Consider the following 18,423-nt stretch of genomic DNA (forward strand, 5'->3'; position numbering starts at 1 on the left):
GGGAGGGGGCTGGCTTTACTCAAGCTCAGCCCTGCCCAGGTAGGAGGGAGATGGTAGGCCACCTGAGTTTATTAAGCAAGAGATTCTGGGCCAAGGTGCACCCACGAAGACAGGGTATTTCAGGCTGAATTTATGGGTGTGTTGAGTGTTGCCTGAAGCCTTAGTTGGGCTGGCCTGAATGAGGCCATGGGCCAATGTTGACGATGACTTCCTTGGGGCCTGGGGCTGTCCCAGGGCAGTGGGGCTGGTAGAAGCAAGGCTGGCTAAACTTTGGGGAATATGGGGGGAGGCTGAGGGGAGGAAGTTGGGGGGCCTTAAGGTGGCAGTTAGGGGTTCCCCAAGGGAACATTGCTCTTCTGGCCCCGGCTCGCATTAGAGAGGTCAGGCTAGTTGCCAAGAGGGGCCCTGCCCTGTACCGCCAGCGCTGACTAAAAACCGGGTGGGGTAGCCTGGCGAAGCAGGGACTCTAGTGGCTGGCCGGGGTCTGTGCCCTACTACCTGTGAGACCGCCAGGTCCAGGAGGAGACGGCCTGGGAAGCTTGGGCCAGGCCCGGCCAGAGGGAACTCAGTCTCAGGGCTGAGCACTGCGCGCCTGCGGCTCCGGCCCTCCCAGGGGCTGCGGGCGCGGAAGCCCCCACGCCCCCAGGGGCCGGGCTGGGGCGGAGGCTGGGCCCCGCGGGCGGGCGCGGGAGGGGGGGGGCACGGCGGCGAAGGCTGCGACGCTCTAACAGGTGGGATCCCGCGGCGTGGTGGAGGCGGGCGCAGGAGGAGGAGGAGGAGGAGGAGGAAGAGCAGCGGCAGCGGGAGCCTGAGCGAGAGCAGGATGAACCGCGCGAGCTGACAGCCGCCGCCGCTGCCGCCGCCGCCTGCGCCCAGGCTCGGTCTCGCTCCCCGCGCCCGGGGCCGCTCCCCGCCTCCCGCCTCCCCCGGCCGCCCGCGGGGCGGCCCGCCCCCTCTGCACCTCCGGGCCCGGAGCTGCCTCCATCGCTCCTGCATCCCGGCCGGGGGGAGGAGGAGGCGGAGCAGGAGGCGAGCCGGAGCCGCCGCCGCCAACGCCGCCGCCGCCGCCGCCGCCCGAGCAGGACAGAGCGCGCCGCAGCCCCGTGCGTCTGGCCGCCGCCCGTGCCCATCAAGCAGCTGCTCCGGAGCCACACCGTGGGACAGCCCGGGCCGCGGCGCGCCCCGGCCCGGCCCAGCCCAGCCCAGCCCAGTCCCGGCACCGGGCGGCCGGGTGGCCGGCCCGCCCCCGAGGGCGCCGGGCGCGGCGGGAGGATGCCGAAGCCGACGCTGCTGCTGCGCGGGGGCTGGGAGCGCGAGCGCAGTCCCGGGGACTCGGAGCTGGGCCGCCAGTTCCGGGACTGGTGCTTGCGCACCTACGGCGACTCGGCCAAAACCAAGACGGTGACACGCAGCAAATACCAGCGGATCGCCGAGGTCCTGCAGGGCGGCGGCGGGACCGGCGCGGGCAGCGGCCCGGCGGCCGGCGAAAAAGGCAAGTTCCAGTTCTGGGTGCGCTCCAAGGGCTTCCGCCTGGGCAGCGGCCGGGAACCCAAGATGGGCCAAGTGGTGTATGTGCCGGTCAAGACGGGCTCGGTGAGTGCGCGCGCGGCGGCCGCGGGCCGGTCCCGCCGCGGGGTTCGGGGCGGGCGGGGGCGGGGTGGGGGTGTGGATGTGTGTCCGAACCTGTGTCCCTGAGGCTGTCCGTGGGTTTGGCCCGCCCTAGGCGCACGCGACCCTGCTCACCCGCCCGCCCCAGCCCGCCCAGGCAGCGCTCCGGGTTCGGGGCGTCCCTGCCCCCCTCTGCGCCGCTGCCCTGGCCGTGGCCGTGCGGGGCGGGCTGTCCCGGGCTTCTCACCCCAGCATGTTCCGTCCTCCTGTCCCCTCCCCCAGCCAGCAGGCGGCTTCTCTGGAGCCTGAACCTCCCCCCCCCCGCCCCGCTCGCCCAGGGGCTGCCTGTCCCGGGCGCCTCGCGCTCCCGCCCCCGGGCCGGCTGGGCGGTGTGTGTGTGTGTGTGTGTGTGCGCGCGCGTGTGTGTGAGGAGGGTGGTACCGCGGGCGGGGGGCAGGGGCCGCTACGGGACGGGGAGTCCACTCGCCTTTCCAGTGCCCGGGGAGGGGGCCCGCCAGGGCACTGTCTTTCCGACCCCACCCGGGGCTGGCCCAGGGAGGGGCAGCCCGAGCCGCAGCCTGGCGCAGGAGCAGCCTCCCCCGGGTGGGTGGGGCGCCCCCTCCGCCCCCTGGGCCCCTAGCTCCCTCCTCCCTGGGACGGGGGCGGCCTGACCTATCCATCCCTTCCCCTCCCCCGTCCCCGGGGCCGGCCCGGTCCGGGCGGGGTGGCGTGGGGGAGGGGGCGGGGAACCGCAGCCGCCGGGAGGGAGGAGGCGGGCGGCCGGGCGGGGGCGTCCCCTCCGGCCCGGGGCGCCCTGGAGAGGGCGTGCGGCGCGGGCCCCGCGGCTCCCCCGCCGGGACCTCATTGTTCTGCAGCGGGTGGGGGCTGGGGGGGGGACGACTGCTCCCGGGGCGCTGCTGAGCTTTGAACTTTAAGTCGCGGAGACCCTCCATTAGTGCGTTCAGCCCCCGGCCCAGCCGGGCCCGGCCGGCCTCTCTCCCTGCCCCCCTCACTCCCTGCCTGGCCTCGCCCGGCCCGAGCGAGCGAACGGGGCCGCCCCGCGCCGGCCTCCCTCCCTCGCTTGTTCTCCCGATCCCCCCTCCGCGCTCCTCCCCCGTCCGGCCCGCCGCCCCGCGCCTAGCCCGGTACCCGGCCGGAGCGGGCTCTTCACACACAATTGATTTGGTCGTTACGAAAAGTGCACTTGTCCCCTCCCCCTCCCCCTCCGGCGGCCGCCCGGGCCCGGCCCGCGGGGTGAGGGGGCCTCGAGGGAGGGAGGCGGGAGCCAGGGAGAGGATCCGGAGGCGCCTCTCCCCCCACCCCGCGCCCAGGGGACGGGGCTGCAGGCCGCGGGGAGTGGGGAGCCGTGAGCGCGGAGGGCGGGCGGCCCATCTGCGAGGAGCGCTGATAACCGCGCCGCTGCCGCTGCGGCCGCCAGCAGCCCATCTGCGCCGCTGCCGCCTCGGGCCGGACCCAGAGCAGTGGGCCGGGCCGAAGGTCTCACTGGGGCCCGATTGTCGAAGGGAAAGGCTGGGGCAGTGACCCACCCCGCGAGACTCAGGGACCACCCCCCCCCCACACACACACACCTAAATCAGTGCTCTCTTTCAAACCCGGGGAGTCTGGGTCATTGCCTGCCCCCTGATCGAGTCAGGGACCCCGCCTCCCCCAGCCTAATTCGGTGTCCGCTTTCCCACACGGGGAGTATGGGTCATTGCCTGTCCCCAGTCTAGGTCAGCTCTCCTTGCCCTGCTAGTTCTTACTCCTCTCTGTTCTCTCCCATCTTGGACTGGTGTCCCCAGCCTAAGTGTGGTTTTTGGAGGTCAGTGACCCACCAGATGGTTGGCTGGGTCTGTGCCCCCTCCCCTGAGTCATTGCCCTGAGCCATCCAGGCTTCCCAGCTCATTGATGCCCCCCTACCCACTGCTTCAGGCTTATCCCTCCCTAAAGAGCTAGGAGTCTTGACTCAATCTCCTTCTTAGTCTGAGGCAGGAGCCCATATTGTACCCACTCCTGGAGTTGAGGGCAGGTGACCCTCAGCCTTGGCAGCTGACTCACTGGTACTCTGTGTGGGTAGACCTCTCCTCCAGGGAGTGGGCTTCATGGCATGGTCCCCCTAACCCCTTAGCCACACAGTTGTCAAGGCAGAGCAAGAACACACATGCCCATCCAGGCCACACACAGAAATTGGGTGCTGAGTCTGGGCCCCAGGTCCTGCCAGCCCAGCCAGCTCTCCTTTGTAACCTTCAGGAGGTCCACACGGACCCACCCTGGCAGCAGGGGCCTCCCAAGCCTCTCCCCTGGCTCCCAGACCAATAATAAGCCTTCCCCAAGGGACCACCTGCTTGGGAGTCAGAGAAAGGGGACCTCGGCCTCCCTGTCCGGGCTGCCGGCAGGACCACAAACACAACAGACCTGCCCTCCTGTGACAGCCTGCCCCTGGAGCTCCCCAGGTCCACCTGCTGGTCCCCAGAGAGCCTGTTAGTTACCTGCCACTTGCCCAGCCAGCCGGAGCCAGCTACAGAAGATCCCCCCCCCCCCCATCTCCAAGCACCTTCCTGGGGCTCAGTTATTATTTTTACAGATCCATTTTCCTTTTCACTGATCTAAGAGAAAAGAATCCTGCTGGGGATTCAGGGGCAGCCAAGGCCTCTTCCTGGGAGGAGCTGAATGGGACTTTCTTGGGAAGGTGCAAAGGACATCCCCCACCTTTGCTGGTCTGTGCACTCAATGTGCACAGACATACACACACACAAGTTGTGGTTGCCTCTGGTGGCAGGTGGGAGAGCTCCTGTAGTTTTGTCCTGGGTGGGTCTTATGAAGGTCATTGGGCCGGAAACCTTTGGCTGAGGCATTTGTGTAGCACCCACAGGTCTTGTGAGGGGGCACCGGGGCATTGGAATGGGTTGGACTCTGGCTGGGGGGAGTGAGCGAGCCTAACTGAGGATGTGATGATCAAGAAGCCAGGCTGAGAAATTTCAGGAAAGAGAGGGTGCTGGTGTTGGGTCATCCGGCAGCTGCCTGGGCTCAGGTCGCCAGAGTGGCCGTGGTGTGTCCTTTCTGTTCCATGTTGCTGCCCCCGCCCTGGCCCCCTTTCCTCCTCCCACAGCCATATGTGGTGCTGTGGTTGGGGGCCCTTCCCTGAGTCCCCGGCCAGCAGCAGCGGGTCGATGATCTGACACCACTTGTCCTGTCCCATCTGGCCCTGAGCTTTTCTGGGTGTGTGTGTGTGACAAAGGCTTAATCTGTCCGGACTGGCCGAGGGCTGAGAGGAGGGCAAGGGGAATTACACTCTGCCTGGGCCTCCTGCAGCTGGGGCCCGGGTGGGGGGTGGGGCAGGGCGGGGGGTCGAGCAGAAGCCTGGGGGTGGGGGCAGAGGCAAGTTGGTCTTCAGTTTGCAGGTTGTCACAGGAAATAGAAGTGGAGGCGGAGGGCTGAGGGGAGGAGGGTGGAGTCCTCGGCGCTGGGCACTGGGTGCTCGTGGGGATAAGATCTTTTGATGACAAGAGCCAGCCGGGGCCTCCTGGCTGCGCGAAGCCTGGGTAGGACTTATTATTTCTTGTGTTTGGGCTGCTCTGCCTCCCTGGCCTGCCAAACCGGGGACACAAACCCCTTGGAGGCAAGACCCTGTGAGTCTGTTTCAGTGTCAGCCACAAAGTGACCCAGCCCCTTTCCTTTTCCTCTGGTGGCTCAGAATGGGACTCTCTTCAGGGCCTGTGGGGGCCACAGGTTAGGTTTGGGGGTGGGCCCTGGGCCGTCTTGTCAACTCCTTAGACCACAGAGCCCCAGGGCTTCTTGGGGAAAGATATTCTCAGCCCAACTCGACCAGCTTCCAGATGGGAACACTGAGGCCCTCAAGAGAGGAAGTTTGTGTGGGTAGGGAGGCAGGACTGGAGCTTCTCCATGACCCAATCCCGTGCCACCGGGGACCCCCCCCCCCATTAGAGCCCCATTCCCTGAGGGGCAACGCCGGCTTGCCAAACTGCACTCTCAACACCGGGCTCTCTGGTAAGCTGGACCCCAGGTGTTGTGCTGGCCAAATTGACTAATGGTGGTCTTTTCCCAGGCTGCAGACAACATTCATTTAGTGGAGAGCGTTTTCACAGTTTTCGGCCCTTCTCCCCAGAGCTTTTGTGCAAACCTTTGGCACCTGCGGCCGTTGGTCTGGGCGGGAAACGGCCTCTGACTTAAGCACCGTGTAGGATAGGCTGTGACCTTCGGCTAAGTACCTTCGTATTTCCTGCTTTTCTTCAAATTGTCACCACAGTGACCCTTTCTGAGTTACTGCTCGGTGCCTCTCACTGTGCTGAGAGCCGCCGGGACCCAGGGGTTCGCCAAGTGCTCACAGCAACCGAGGGCGGTGCTGTTATTATTATCGCCATCCGTCAGATGAGTAAACTGAGGCTTAGGGAGGCTCAGAGATTCCCAAAGGCCACTGCTGATAGGGTCAGGCCCTGAGCTGGGGTGCCGCCTGTACACCTGTCCGTGCTGACCCCGGTCTAAGGTGTCTTGCGGCCTGACCCAGTTTGAAAGCCTAGGCCCTTCGTGACAAGTGTTCAGTCCGTTACACCTCAATCTGAATTAGTTTAGAAGAACACCTCCCCTCCCCCCCCCAACATGTCTGTAATCAGAGGCTGGTGCTCGAAGCAGGATTGGCTCTGTGTGAGGTGTCTGAGGGCTTTCCTGGGATTCACTAGGGTGGATAAGGGGTAAGAAGGGAGTAGGCCTCTGTTGTCATGGGTCCTGGGGGACTTTGGGGAGAAGGTTGACAATGGCATCTGGCGCAGGCCCCATTTGGATTTCTGAAGGCAGAAGTGGGCTATTTTGTTAATTAAGCCTCCATAAATCTGGTGAATGTGGTCTTGGGGACTCGGGAGGAGGGACTGTATTTTGGAGCCTGGGTGATGTTGGAGGATTGGGTTCTGTCTTTCTGGGACTTCCGTTCTCCGTCCTCGGTCGCTGTCTGCTGGGGTGGGGGAGGTAGAGACAGCCTGCTCCCTTTTTTGGGTCAGACCAGGCCTGGGCATCCTCTCCACACGGACCTGACAGGCTGCAGTGCGTCCCTCAATGTTTGGGAGTCAGGAAAAAACCTATCTGGGGTCCTAAAAATGCTTCCGGGAGGACTGAGGGGCCGGAGCCTGTCGCTTGGGCTGCCCAGGGACAAAGTGACCCGGCCTCAGGCAAAGCTGGGCTTCTGCAAGCCAGCTTGTCCCTCAGAAGTGGTGAGATCAAGCACTGTGCACATGCGCGCGAACTCAGTGTGGTAGAGCAAGTGTGCACGTGAACGCTGAGTGCATGTGTGTGTGCGGCTAGAAGTGTGACTGTGGGCGTGAGTGTGCGTGTGCCTGTCCGTGTGCAGGCTGGGGGTGCTGTGTGCCCGGGGCAGTGTGTGTGTGTGTGTGTACAGGTGGAGGGGAGGCTGCATGCTTGTGACCGTGTGCGGTTGTGAGTGTCGGTGTAGGCAGATGTGCAAGCACCGGGGTGTGGGCATCGGCAGACCACAAGTGTGACGGTGTGTGCACGCACACGCGTTCAGGACCCTATTGAGAGCCCCCCTTCAGTCTGGCGGTTCCAGGAGGGTCCTGCCATTCCTTGTCACCGAGCCAGCCCGAGCGGTGGCCCCGGCCTGTGCTGCCCCGGGGCCTCCGCGGCTGCTGGAGCCGAGTGTGCGGCAGGGAGTGGACAGAAGAGGTAGTGTCGTGTGTTCCTGACCCCATGACCGTGACCAAGGATTTGTCTGTTTCCATCCTTCTCCCTCCTCCTCCCCTCCTCTCTGCCCTACAGGGCAGCAGGGAAATGCTTGTGACCTTTGCCATGGTGGCACTTAGTAAGCCCAGAGCCAGGCACCGTGAGGGGCGGGCTGGGTCGCTCTGGGAGAGAGGGCTCTGAACTTGAAAAGAGAGGTCCAGGACCTACAGGATCCCAACTCAGCCGCTTCCTTGCATGTTACCTGGGTAAGTAGTAGTAGCCCTGCTTGACCTCTCCAAATCTCAGTTCCCTCATCTGGAAAATGGGCTCCAAGGCCCCACTTCCAGGAGGCTTGGCAGACTGGGAAAGGCTTCGCTGTCCTTTGAGGAGGTCACCCTGCTAACTGGCATCAGAGCAGGCCTGGCTTCTGGACCCCGAAGCAGGAGAGGGAGCAGAAGGAAGCGGAGTGAAGGCCCACCAAGGCAGGCTGCTTATTAGAAACAAGGACTCCTGAACCTGCTTCTGACCCTGGCCCAGCCTGACGTAGAGGGGAGGTGAAGGACTTGGGGGGTTCAAGCCGCAGGGCCCCGGTTTTTTCAATTTCAGCTTTGCCCTTTCACCAATTTGACCTTAGTCTTTTCATCTGTAAAATGGAGCTGATAATCCTCCCCCCGTCAGAGGACAGCGGGGAAGGTCTGGTGTGAACACGAATGTGTTCATGCATGGAGAGCCTGAAGCATGTAGCAAGTCCTCGGGGATGCTAGTTGCTCTGGGATCTCATTAAGCCTCACTTTTCTCATCTGGAAAACGGGCACGGTGGTGAACGAGATCACGGATGTTAAATGGGACAGTGGGAATAAAGGACCCTGTGAAGTTCCTGGCACGGATTAGGTGGGCAGCAATGATTAGTTCCCTGGAGATTGTGTCTTGGTCGTTTCTCTACCTCCAGTGCCGTGGGGGAGCCTGTTGAACGTTGTCCTGCATTGCACAGATCACCAGACAGGTCTTGGTGAGGAACATAGGTTCGGCATACGCCCCCCAGAGCTGGGGCATGAAGCCTCGGCGTCTGTCTCCGCCCTTGCTGGCTCCTGCCCTGCTCTGAGCCTCAGTTTCCCTAGTTATTGCACAGGGGAGTCTCTGTGGTTCCTCCTAACTCTCTGAATCCCTTCCTGGTGTGGAGGGTGCCAGGCTTTAGAAGTCAGGGTGCTGGGGGGGGGGGTTACCAAGGTCTGCAGTCACTTACCAGGCAGAAAGGTAGAGGAATGAACCTCCCAAAGGCTTCTCACCCCCACCCCACCCCACCCCGCCCCATTCTCACTCCTGCCCCAGTGCCTACCTGGAAACCTGAGTTCTGGATGGTGGGACCTTACAGAGAACACGGTGAGGCCTGGGTAGTGATAATCGTCCTTGGGCTGGGGTCTGAGCACGTCTCCCATGTGTTTAAGCCCCTGCCACGTGCCAGGCACCTTATTTCATCGACTCTGCCCCTGGATTCTGTGAAGTAGGCAGGAACCTCCCTGAGGCCCATAGGAAGTCAATCAGAGGCAGGGCGTGGGTTCCCTGGCTGTTGGACCCTCTATGCCCCGGGGGGGGGCGGGGTCCGCAGGTGCCGCAGCCCACCTCCCCACCCCAGGCTCGTGATGGCCCCTCCTGCGAGGGCACTGGACAAAAGCTGCTCAGAGCTCACGGCAGCCCTGCTGCTGGCCCAGACCCAGCCTGGTTGGAGACAGATGCCACCCCTCCCCCTCCCCCCTTCCTTTCTCATCTCAGCTGCAGCCTGGGCAGGCTGTGGGGGCTGGGGGGGGGTAGTGGGAGGGGCCGTGGGAGAGGGGAATTGGAAGCCTGGGCCTGTCCTCTCCCCACAAGGTCATCGGCGCCCCTCAGCATCCGGTTTTCTTGGCCACCCTGGGCCATGGGGCTTCTCAGCTGCAGATGGGGAAACTGAGGCTCAGAGTGAAGAGCACTCGCTCAAGGTCCCCCAGAGCACCGGTGCTGGGCGTGTGCCCGTCTGTTCCCAAGCCTGGGGGGTCACTCATTCATTCACCTGAGCACTTATTTGCATCTCTCACTGCCCTCCCCATCGTAGCGGCTCCGTCCTTGCCTTGCAGCCTGCCGTGCTGGGAGCCATTTCTGACTTCGTTCTCTTGCCGGCTGCCTTCCCCATCCAACCATTTGCAAATCCTGTTGCTTCTCCCTTCTGAAGATTGTACCTCCCCACTGCTACCATCGCCGCCAGCCCTGGCCAAGCCTGGCGGTGCTTCCGCCTCCCCACTGGGCTCCTTGTGTCCACTCTGGGCCCCCCTGTCACCTCCTCTGGCTCAACAGAGCCCAAGGAAGCTTTGCAGAAAGCAAATCAGATTCTTTCCCTCCTCTGCTAAGAAGCCTACAGGTCTCCTGTCTCACCCAAAGCAAGAGTCAGAGTCTTTCCCCGAAGTCGACATGGGCCTGCAGAATCTGGCCCCGGCTGCCTGCTGTCCTGACCACCTCCCGCTCTCCCCGCGCGCAATCCAGCTCAGCCATGCTGGCCTCCTTGTTGTCCTGCAAACCACCAAACACAGTCCTGCCCCAGGACCCTTGCACTGGCAATTCTCCTAGACCAGAACACTCTTCCCCCAGACCTCTACATGACTGGCTCCCTCTCCTCTTCTGGGTCTTTGCTTAAATGTTACTTCCTCCCTGATCACCATCTTTGGTCCCATAGACCTTCTCCCTCTAACTCTTTCTACTTAATTTTTTTCCTTTGTCCTTATCACTTCCTGACATCATATATATTATATACATATACACATATATAATATATATACATACACACAGTGTATATACATACATACATATATATGCATATATATAGGTGTATATGTGTATACATACATATTTATGTGTGTATACATATACATATACATACACATATATTTTTAACTAGTTCACGTGTCTAGTATATGCTTCTTTACAAGGCTGTGAACTCTACCGGGGCAGACCTGTCTGTTTTGTCCACTACAATTGCCCCAAGACCCAGAATAGCCCCTGTCCCGAGGGGCTCCCCCTGGGGAGGTGGGAGGGGACACCAGTGGCTGTTGATGTCTCAGAGCTGGAGTCTGAGAACCAGGCACTTCGTTCTGCACTCAGAGGGCCTCAGGAGCCCCAGGGCCCGGACCCTTCCATCTTCCTGCCCTAGGGTGTCCGTCCATGGAGTCCTTGGAGAGGTGACATTTGAGCTGGACACCTGGAGGGCTGAAACACATTTTTCAGCAAGAGCAGAACAGGGGAAGCTCATTCCATGGCCGGGAAATGCGAACAGGGACCGGGAGGTGGGACAGGCCCAGGTTCAGGCGGGGTCAGCGTCCAGCCTGCGTGCGATGGTGACCGGGGCCCCCTTCCTGGAGAAGCCTGTTCTGCGGAACGTTGTCCAGGGGGTAGGGGCAGGGAACTGGGCTGAGCAGCTTGAGAACCGCTGTGGGGTCCAGTGGGGATGAGCTGGTGAGATGGGTTGAGGCCAGATGTAAAGAGAAAGATCTGGAAAAGCCGCTCAGAAGAGCCAGTGAGTCACCGAGGGTTTTTAAGTAGAGGAGAGGTAAGGTCAGGTCCGGGTTTTAGAAGGGACCCTCGAAATGCTCTGGCAAGAGGGAGATGTGTCCTGAGAAGGAGAGACAGGAGGCTGAGGAACAGGTGCAGGGAGGGACAGCCAGACTCGGAAGCTGGAGGCAGAGCGGGGACCCAGGTGCAGGTCTGGTGCTGGCCGCGCTTCCCTCGGACCCTCCCAGGGTGCTCTCCCTGGACGCCCCCGCTGCCTGCCTGCACGGAGCCCTCTCCACAGCCCCACGGCAAGGACAGTCCCACTGGTCAAACATTGCACACCATTCTGAGGCCCGGGACACACGGGGTGGGCTGGTTTCCTTGAAGGACAGACAGGAGGCAGAGTGGCTGGGACTGGGTTCCATGGGAGCTGGGGGTGGGGGAAGCTCAGAGGTCCTGGCTGACCTTGTATTCCGAGGCGGAAAGAGGGACGTTCAGGATACCCAGACGTGTGGGCAGATGAACAGATCTGGGCTGGAGGCAGAACCCAAGAGCCGCCTCCGGGCTGGGCTGGTCGTGCAGGGCATGGGAGGGCCTGGCAGAGACCTGTTGACTCTGCCCTCGGGAGTCGCCATGTTCCTGGGGGGCCACCTTCCCCTCCCCGGCTGGGAACTGTCCCCGCCCTGCCTGGGACCCGATGCAGGCTCCTGGGAGGCCTCTGCCTGGGGGGGAATGACTCATCCTTTTCTCAGCATCCCAGGCGGAGGAAATGTTCAAGGAGACCTGCTCCCCCCCCGCCCCCCCCCCCCCCGCCGGGTCCTGACTGGATGCTGGTGGGTTGAGAAAAATATGCTCAGGCCTTGAGCCTCCTCCGTCTGAGAGCGTCATGAGGATGCGTGTCCAAGAGGCCCCTGGTTTCCACAGTCCTGCACGGTCCTCGGCCGCCCGGGGGGGGCCATTAGGACCCCATTCTGCAGGTGAGCAGACCAGGGCACAGCCTCTGCGGGGCACCCAGCTAAGGAAACCTCGGTTTCTTCCTCTGAAAAATGGGTTTGATGGTAGTCCCGCCCTGCAGGGTTGTTGGGGAAACCGGAGGAGAGAATGGGGTGAGATGCTGCAATGGAGGGGGTGTCGTTTTCGTGGGGCCGTGGAGAGGGGTGCGCCCAGGCAGAGCAGCCGTAGAGAAGGCAGGAGGGTACCGTGGCCAGCAACGGGCCCGTTGGAATCCCGGCCCTGCTCCCAGCTTCCGGTTCTGGGCCAGCGGCTTGCCCGCTCCGATCCCCTGGTCCCTTCTGTATAAGTGGGTGATAATCCACACCCTATGGGCTGGTTGGGGAGGGGGCGCAGAACCAAGCTGGCCAGGCAGGCACAGAGTAGGGCTGCTGCTCCATCTCGGGGTCTCTTGGAGGACCCCCCCCCCAACCCACTGTGAAGATTCCCAAACTAGACGGCTGTTAGGCTACCAAGGGTGATTAGGAGACCCTGTGTAGGGTGGCAGGGAAGCTCCTGGCCAAGGTGGGGGGAGAGGGGGAGGCAGTTCAGAGAGCTCGGGCTGGGAAGCTCTGTGGGGATGGGGCCTCCCTGGGGGACCTGGAGGCTGGGACAGGAGCAGGCTGAGGGGCAAAGGGTTTTCTGTTGAGTGGGAGGCCCCTGCAGGCCAGCAGAGCAGTGGGCAGTGGGTCCAGGCTCTGCCATTCACTGATGTGAAATCCCGGGCAAATTTTCCTCACTCTGAGCCTGTTTCCTCGTCTGTAAAATGGGGTTAGAATAGCCATGGCTTCATTTGTATCCTCTTTCTACTCTGTAGTCTACGTATATATACATTGTGTGTGTGTGTGTGTGTGTGTGTGTGTGTGTGTGTGTGTGTATAACTATAACCTATAGTATGGCTGTGGACATAGTCAAGCCCTCGGTAAAAGGAAGCTACACTTAGGATTACGATCGTGATCGAGTCAATACCCGAGACTCTAGAATGAGGCCGTGTGGAGCAGCGCTGCTGAGTTGGGCTTTGGAGCTCAGTCTGGTCCCAGGTTTGAACTGAGCTCCACGACTCACCAGCTGCGTGGCCTGGAAGCAAGTGGTCGTTCTTCCCTGAGCCTCAGTTTCTTCCTCCAGAAAATGGGCTCCGTAGGATTTCCTGTCACACAGAGTCGCTTTGCTACGTGGATGTGAGGAGAGACTCCGTGTCAGTCTCTCAGCACGGGAAACAGGAGTGTCCTCTGCTTGTGCCTGTGCTGTGGCCAGTGGCATGAGACCCCGAGGTGTGGAGTCCGGGCAGGACCAGGTCACACCGGAGCAGAGAATTACAGAAGAGGCGGTGGACAGGAGTGGAAGAGGATGAGGAGGGGTGTGCGTAGGGAAACTGGAGGGGAGGGCTTCCAGGAGGAGGGTGGCCAGCTGGGTCTGCTCCTGAGGATTGACAGACCCTCACCCCCACCCCAGATCAGGACGAGAGAAGGCCTTGGAAGCCCCACGGCAGAGGGAAGGTGGCTGAGCCAAAGCAGGTAGGAATAGAGGCCAGCAGCCCTGCTGGTCCAGTCAGAAGTTGGCTGTCCGGGAAGGAGGGCGAGAGGGGAGCTGGGCTTCAGGGTCCAGGCCAGGGGTCCCCAAACTACGACTCACGGGCTGCATGTGGCCCCCTGAGGCCATTTATCCGGTCCCTGCCGCACTTCTGGAAGGGGCACCTCTTTCATTGGTGGTCAGTGAGAGGAGCATATTTCCCATTGAAATACTGGTCAGTTTGTTGATTTAAATTTACTTGTTCTTTATTTTAAATATTGTATTTGTTCCCGTTTTGTCTTTTTACTTTAAAAATAAGATATTTGCAGTGTGCATGGGGATTTGTTCATAGTTTTTTTATAGTCCTGGGCCCTCCAATGTCTGAGGACAGGAAAGCTTGGCCCCGTGTGTAAAAAGTTTGGGGACCCCTGGTCCAGGCTAACCCGTTACGGGACTGGACTGCGAGTGGGCATGCTCCCTGGCGCCGGGAGCCCCGGGTTCCAATCCTGCCTCAACAACCAGCTGTGAGAAACCTTGGACGCATCTCAACGTCGCTGAGCCTCCATTTCCACACCTGTAAAGTGGGGAGAGAGAGTAACGTCAGCTCTCTTTTAGGGTTGTTGTAGGGATGACTTGAGATACTCAAAGTACCCGACATGTCGGTGCCTACGACCCAGCAACAGCAGCGTCCGTCGTGGCACAGCTAGCGCATTATTTGTCGAATGCTTACGAAGAACCAAGCGCCCCGGTGAACGCTCTGTGCCCGTGACTGCGTGGGATCGTTCAGGCATGGTTACCTAGTTACCGTTAGGCGCCTCATCTTGCTGGTGAGGACGTTGAGACTCCGGAAAGGTGAAGTGACACTCCCAAGGTCACACAGCCGGTGTAAGAGCCAGAACAGGGATGGGAGCCCATGTAATAGGGAAGTGTCCTATGCTTGGCTCCCTAAAAAATTTTAGCCTCTTAAAAAAAAAATTTTTTTTTCATTGATTTGAGAGAAAGAAGGGAAAGAGAGAAGCATCAACTCATTGTTCCCACTTAGTTGTTCCATTTAGTTGTGTACTCACTGATTGCTTCCCATGGGCACGCTGACCGGGGGATTGAACCCATACCCTCGGCATGTGGGCAGGCAGGACGCTCTGTCTAATCTACTGAGCCACCCAGTTAGGACCCACCCCGCCTCTTGGCAGCAAGGCTCAGGCCCTGGGGTTCCCTGGGGTATTATTACATGGGTTTGGACCAGGGGTCCCCAAACTTTTTACACAGGGGGCCAGTTCACTGTCCCTCAGGCCGTTGGAGGGCCGGACTATAAAAAAAACTATGAACAAATCCCTATGCACACTGCACATATCTTATTTTAAAGTAAAAAAAACAAAACGGGAACAAATACAATATTTAAAATAAAAAACAAGTAAATTTAAATCAAGAAACTGACCAGTATTTCAATGGGAACTATGGGCCTGCTTTTGGCTAATGAGATGGTCAATGTGCTCCTTTCATTGACCACCAATGAAAGAGGTGCCCCTTCTGGAAGTGCAGCGGGGGCTGGATAAATGGCCTCAGGGGGCCGCATGTGGCCCGCGGGCCATAGTTTGGGGACCCCTGGTTTGGACAGTGGCTCTTTTCCGGATGGGGAGGCCGGCGTGAGTGTGTCTGGCAGGGTGTGCGCACACTGAGGCATGCTGCTCAGGCACAAGCAGGATCTGCTGGTGGGGATGACCCTCGGGGGTCCCTGAGGGGTTCTGTGATTAAGGGAAGGCCAGGGAGCGTGGCATAGAGACCCACTGCCAACCAGTCAGCCAGCGTGCCCCGGTTCGGCTGAGGTGGGGCCCGAGGGCGCCTTGTGCCCACCTGCATGAGACAAGGCTCAGCCTCCCACGCAGGCCACAGCCGTCTGCCAGCAGTCCCGGAAGGACACGGGCGGTCAGTGCCCACTGTGGGTGGCACCGATGGGGGTCAGGGCAGGGCGCGGGTGCCACGGAAGCTGGGGAGGAGCTCGGGAGGGCACTTATGGAGAGGTGAGCCATGAAATGGGAGAAGAGGGGAGAGGGTCTCTCAAGAGGGCGCAAGTGGCACGGTGGACGAAGGATGAGAAGTTTGTTTTCAGGGTAACACACACGTGACTTAAAGCCACAACAACCACAAAATAGAAGCTCCAAGGGTGTGAGAGGGGCCCAGACCACCCCGTCACCCTCCACCTATTTCCCTGCCAGAGAGGTGCAGTCCTTCATGTGTCAGTCCCTCCCTGAGATACATGGCCCTGGAGCTGGGCTGCCTGGGTTTGAATCCCGAATCCTCCACATACTTGCTGTGTGACTCGCTCAACTCACATAACCTCTCTGCCTCCATTTCTGCATTGAGAAAGCGGGGGTAATGGTAGGACCCGCTTCTCTGGATTGTTGTGAGCACCGAGGCTTCTAAAGCCCGGAAGATGTTGTTGCTCTTACTGTTATCATCGTGGTGACAATTGTGCACGTGCCCAGATCCCCTTGTCGGTTCTGAAGCCCAGTCTTTGTGGCTTCTGCCCTTTGAGGCAAGAGGCAGAGTTCAGAGGTCAGCCTAGGGGTCAGCCCAATGGCCCTGCATCTTGAGACAGGCCCCCAGGGTGGAGGGGTTTTCTGTCATCGGTGGGGCCCCAGGAATCAATCACCGCCTCCTCGAGGGCTCAGGATGTGGGGACTCAACCTGCTGCCCCTCCCCTGTGCTGGGGACGGGTGGTGGTGGAAACGGGAGGGGCGAGGGAGCTACAGGGAGGGCTGTGGCCAGGCCCCAGAAGGTGGGATTTCAAGGCCTTCCTCCGCCACCTCCCGGCCCTCTGATTCTTGAAGCCCCCTCTGATTCTTAAAGCCGTTCCCAGCTCCTGGCCTCAGCTTCCTTATCAGGAAGGAGGTCCCAGGCCGCCGGGAGGGTCCCTGCCCTCAGAGGAGTCACAGTTGAATTGATGTGGTCACTGATCAGATCCCAGTTTGGGAGGTATTCAAAGATATCTGAGAAGAACCCAGCTCTGGGTTCAAATCTCGGCTGTGCTGCTTAGGAGCTGAGTGGCTTTGGGGAAAATTAATTAACCTCTCTGGGCCTCAGTTTCCTCCTCTGTAAATTGGGCATAACGGTAGAACCTGGCAGGCAGGTGTCGCTGGACACAGGTAAGAGACGGAGCCTGAGGCCTGGCTCATGGCGAGGCTCTGTGATTGGCTGGCAGCAGTGCAGTTACTTTAAGGCGCTCAGACTGAAGTGGGAACCCACCAGCAAACAATACAGGCTGCAGGCCCTCTCGTCATTCAGTGATTCATTCAGCAAACTTTTATGGGCACCTGCGATGTGCTGGGTCCTGCTCACTCATTCCACAGAGATATAATGGGCACCTGCGATGTGATGGGACTGGTGAATGGAGAAGACTTGATCTCTGCCGTCCCAGAGCCGGGGGGGTCCCAGGCGCCCCCACGACTGGTGGTCAGGGCATCCAGCTGGTTGGCTCGCTGAGCTCAGGGGGAGCCCTTTCTGCCCAGTGTCCCCGAGCTACCTCTGCTACCCCCTAGGCCCAGCTCCTCTGAGCTTCCCCTTTTCCCAAGGGGGTTGGAACTCTGGGGGTGTGGGGAGTGCAGGGCCTTTTTCATCACTGCCCGCCACCCCTGTCCCGGTCACCTCTTCCCCGTGGTAGCGCCTATTGTCCTTCCTCCGACTTTCTCCCCTTTTCAGATAGCTACCAGAGTGCTGTGTTAAAATGTAAACCCCCTCACTCTCCAAGGCCCGGATCTCCACCTTCAGGACTCCTGCTCTTCCCTCAGCCCTCGCTGGGCCCTTGTAGGTAAAATGTCACCTCCTCAGTGAGGCCTTCCCTGATTGCCTTTTCAAAAACACCCTTTGTCCACCATCATTCTCAAGCCCTTTACTCTGACTTCGGAACCCTCATCAACCTCTGACATACACAGTGATTTTGTGTGTGTCCCTCTTGGGCTCCGTGGGACCAGGGATATTTGCCGTCTTGCCTGTGGCTGGGCTCCCAGCCCCTGGCGCATAGTGGTCAATAGTGCACTCAGTAAACATTTGTTCAATGAATGCCTCAGGCCTTTTCATTCTCCTCTTTGTGCCTCAGTTTCCCCCTCTGAAAAAAATAGAGAATCTGGGCTGTTATGGGACCGACATGAAGGCTAGTGTAATAATTCCCAGGGTCCCACTGAGGGCTGTCTGGGCTGTCTGACCTGCTTGGTGGGCAGGCCCCTCCAGGCCCAAGGGCTGAGAGCCAGGGGAGGCTAGCAGGTCAGCAGGTGGTCACAAGGGCCCCAAGCCCCTCACAGAAGCCTTTGGATGCATTCTTGCCCAGATGGGAAGCTCGGGCAGGGCAGGCAGGCACGCAGCTGTGGGAAGAGGGGCAGGGAAGCTGGCCTGCCGGGCACCCTGGGGTGGGGAGGTGTGCTAGGTGGTCCCTTAGTGGAGCCCCAGAAGGCCAGATCTCAGGCTGTGGGAGCTGTTGAGTGTTGCAGAGCAGGGGAGCGCAGGGATGGAGGCGTTTAGGGAGCTGAACCTGGTCCGTGATGTGCGCAGAAGAGACTGGAGTCCGAGGCCCAGGAGTCGGGAACAGCAGCTCCGATGGAAGCCGAGGCTGGAGGATGAGGTGGAGAGGGCTGGGGGTCCCAAGGAATGGCTGACAGGCTCCTCCCCCTTCTCTTCCCTCTCCTCTTCCTCCTCCTCCTAGCAGCCGCTTTGTTCTCCATAAAAGCCTCTTCATCATTTATTCATTCAACAACTTGGAGAGAGCCTCCCGGGGTGCAGTGGTGAGCCCCACAGATGTGGGGTGTGCGGCAGACAGGCCCCTTTCTGTCACGGGGGGCAGAGCCCAGGATGCCTTGTGAGCACCGGGCATGGCGGTGGTGTGGCGGTGCTGGTAGTGATGTCATTGCGGCGGTGATGGTGATGATGATGGTGATGGTGATGATGATGGTGATGATGGTGGTGATGGGGATGATGGTGGTGATGGGGATGAGGATGGGGATGATGGTGGTGATGGGGATGATGGTGGTGATGGGGATGAGGATGGGGATGATGGTGGTGATGGGGATGAGGATGGGGATGATGGTGGTGATGGTGATGATGGTGGTGATGGTGATGATGGTGGTG

The 18,423-nt window shown here is 60.5% G+C and overlaps 1 protein-coding gene across 1 annotated transcript in view; it reads left to right on the plus strand.

The window, feature by feature from the left end:
• The first annotated feature begins 924 nt into the window (after window positions 1-924).
• The window catches only part of NOL4L (nucleolar protein 4 like), a 129,662-nt gene continuing 112,163 nt past the window's right edge, over window positions 925-18,423 (plus strand). The window contains exon 1 of the mRNA XM_066384079.1: window positions 925-1,593. Within this exon, the coding sequence (XP_066240176.1) occupies window positions 1,273-1,593 (321 nt within the window). The 5' untranslated portion in view covers window positions 925-1,272. The remainder of the gene's footprint in view (window positions 1,594-18,423) is intronic.

The sequence above is a fragment of the Saccopteryx leptura genome, chromosome 5, assembly GCF_036850995.1.
Source record: "Saccopteryx leptura isolate mSacLep1 chromosome 5, mSacLep1_pri_phased_curated, whole genome shotgun sequence".
In the NCBI taxonomy this organism is placed as follows: Eukaryota; Metazoa; Chordata; class Mammalia; order Chiroptera; family Emballonuridae; genus Saccopteryx; species Saccopteryx leptura.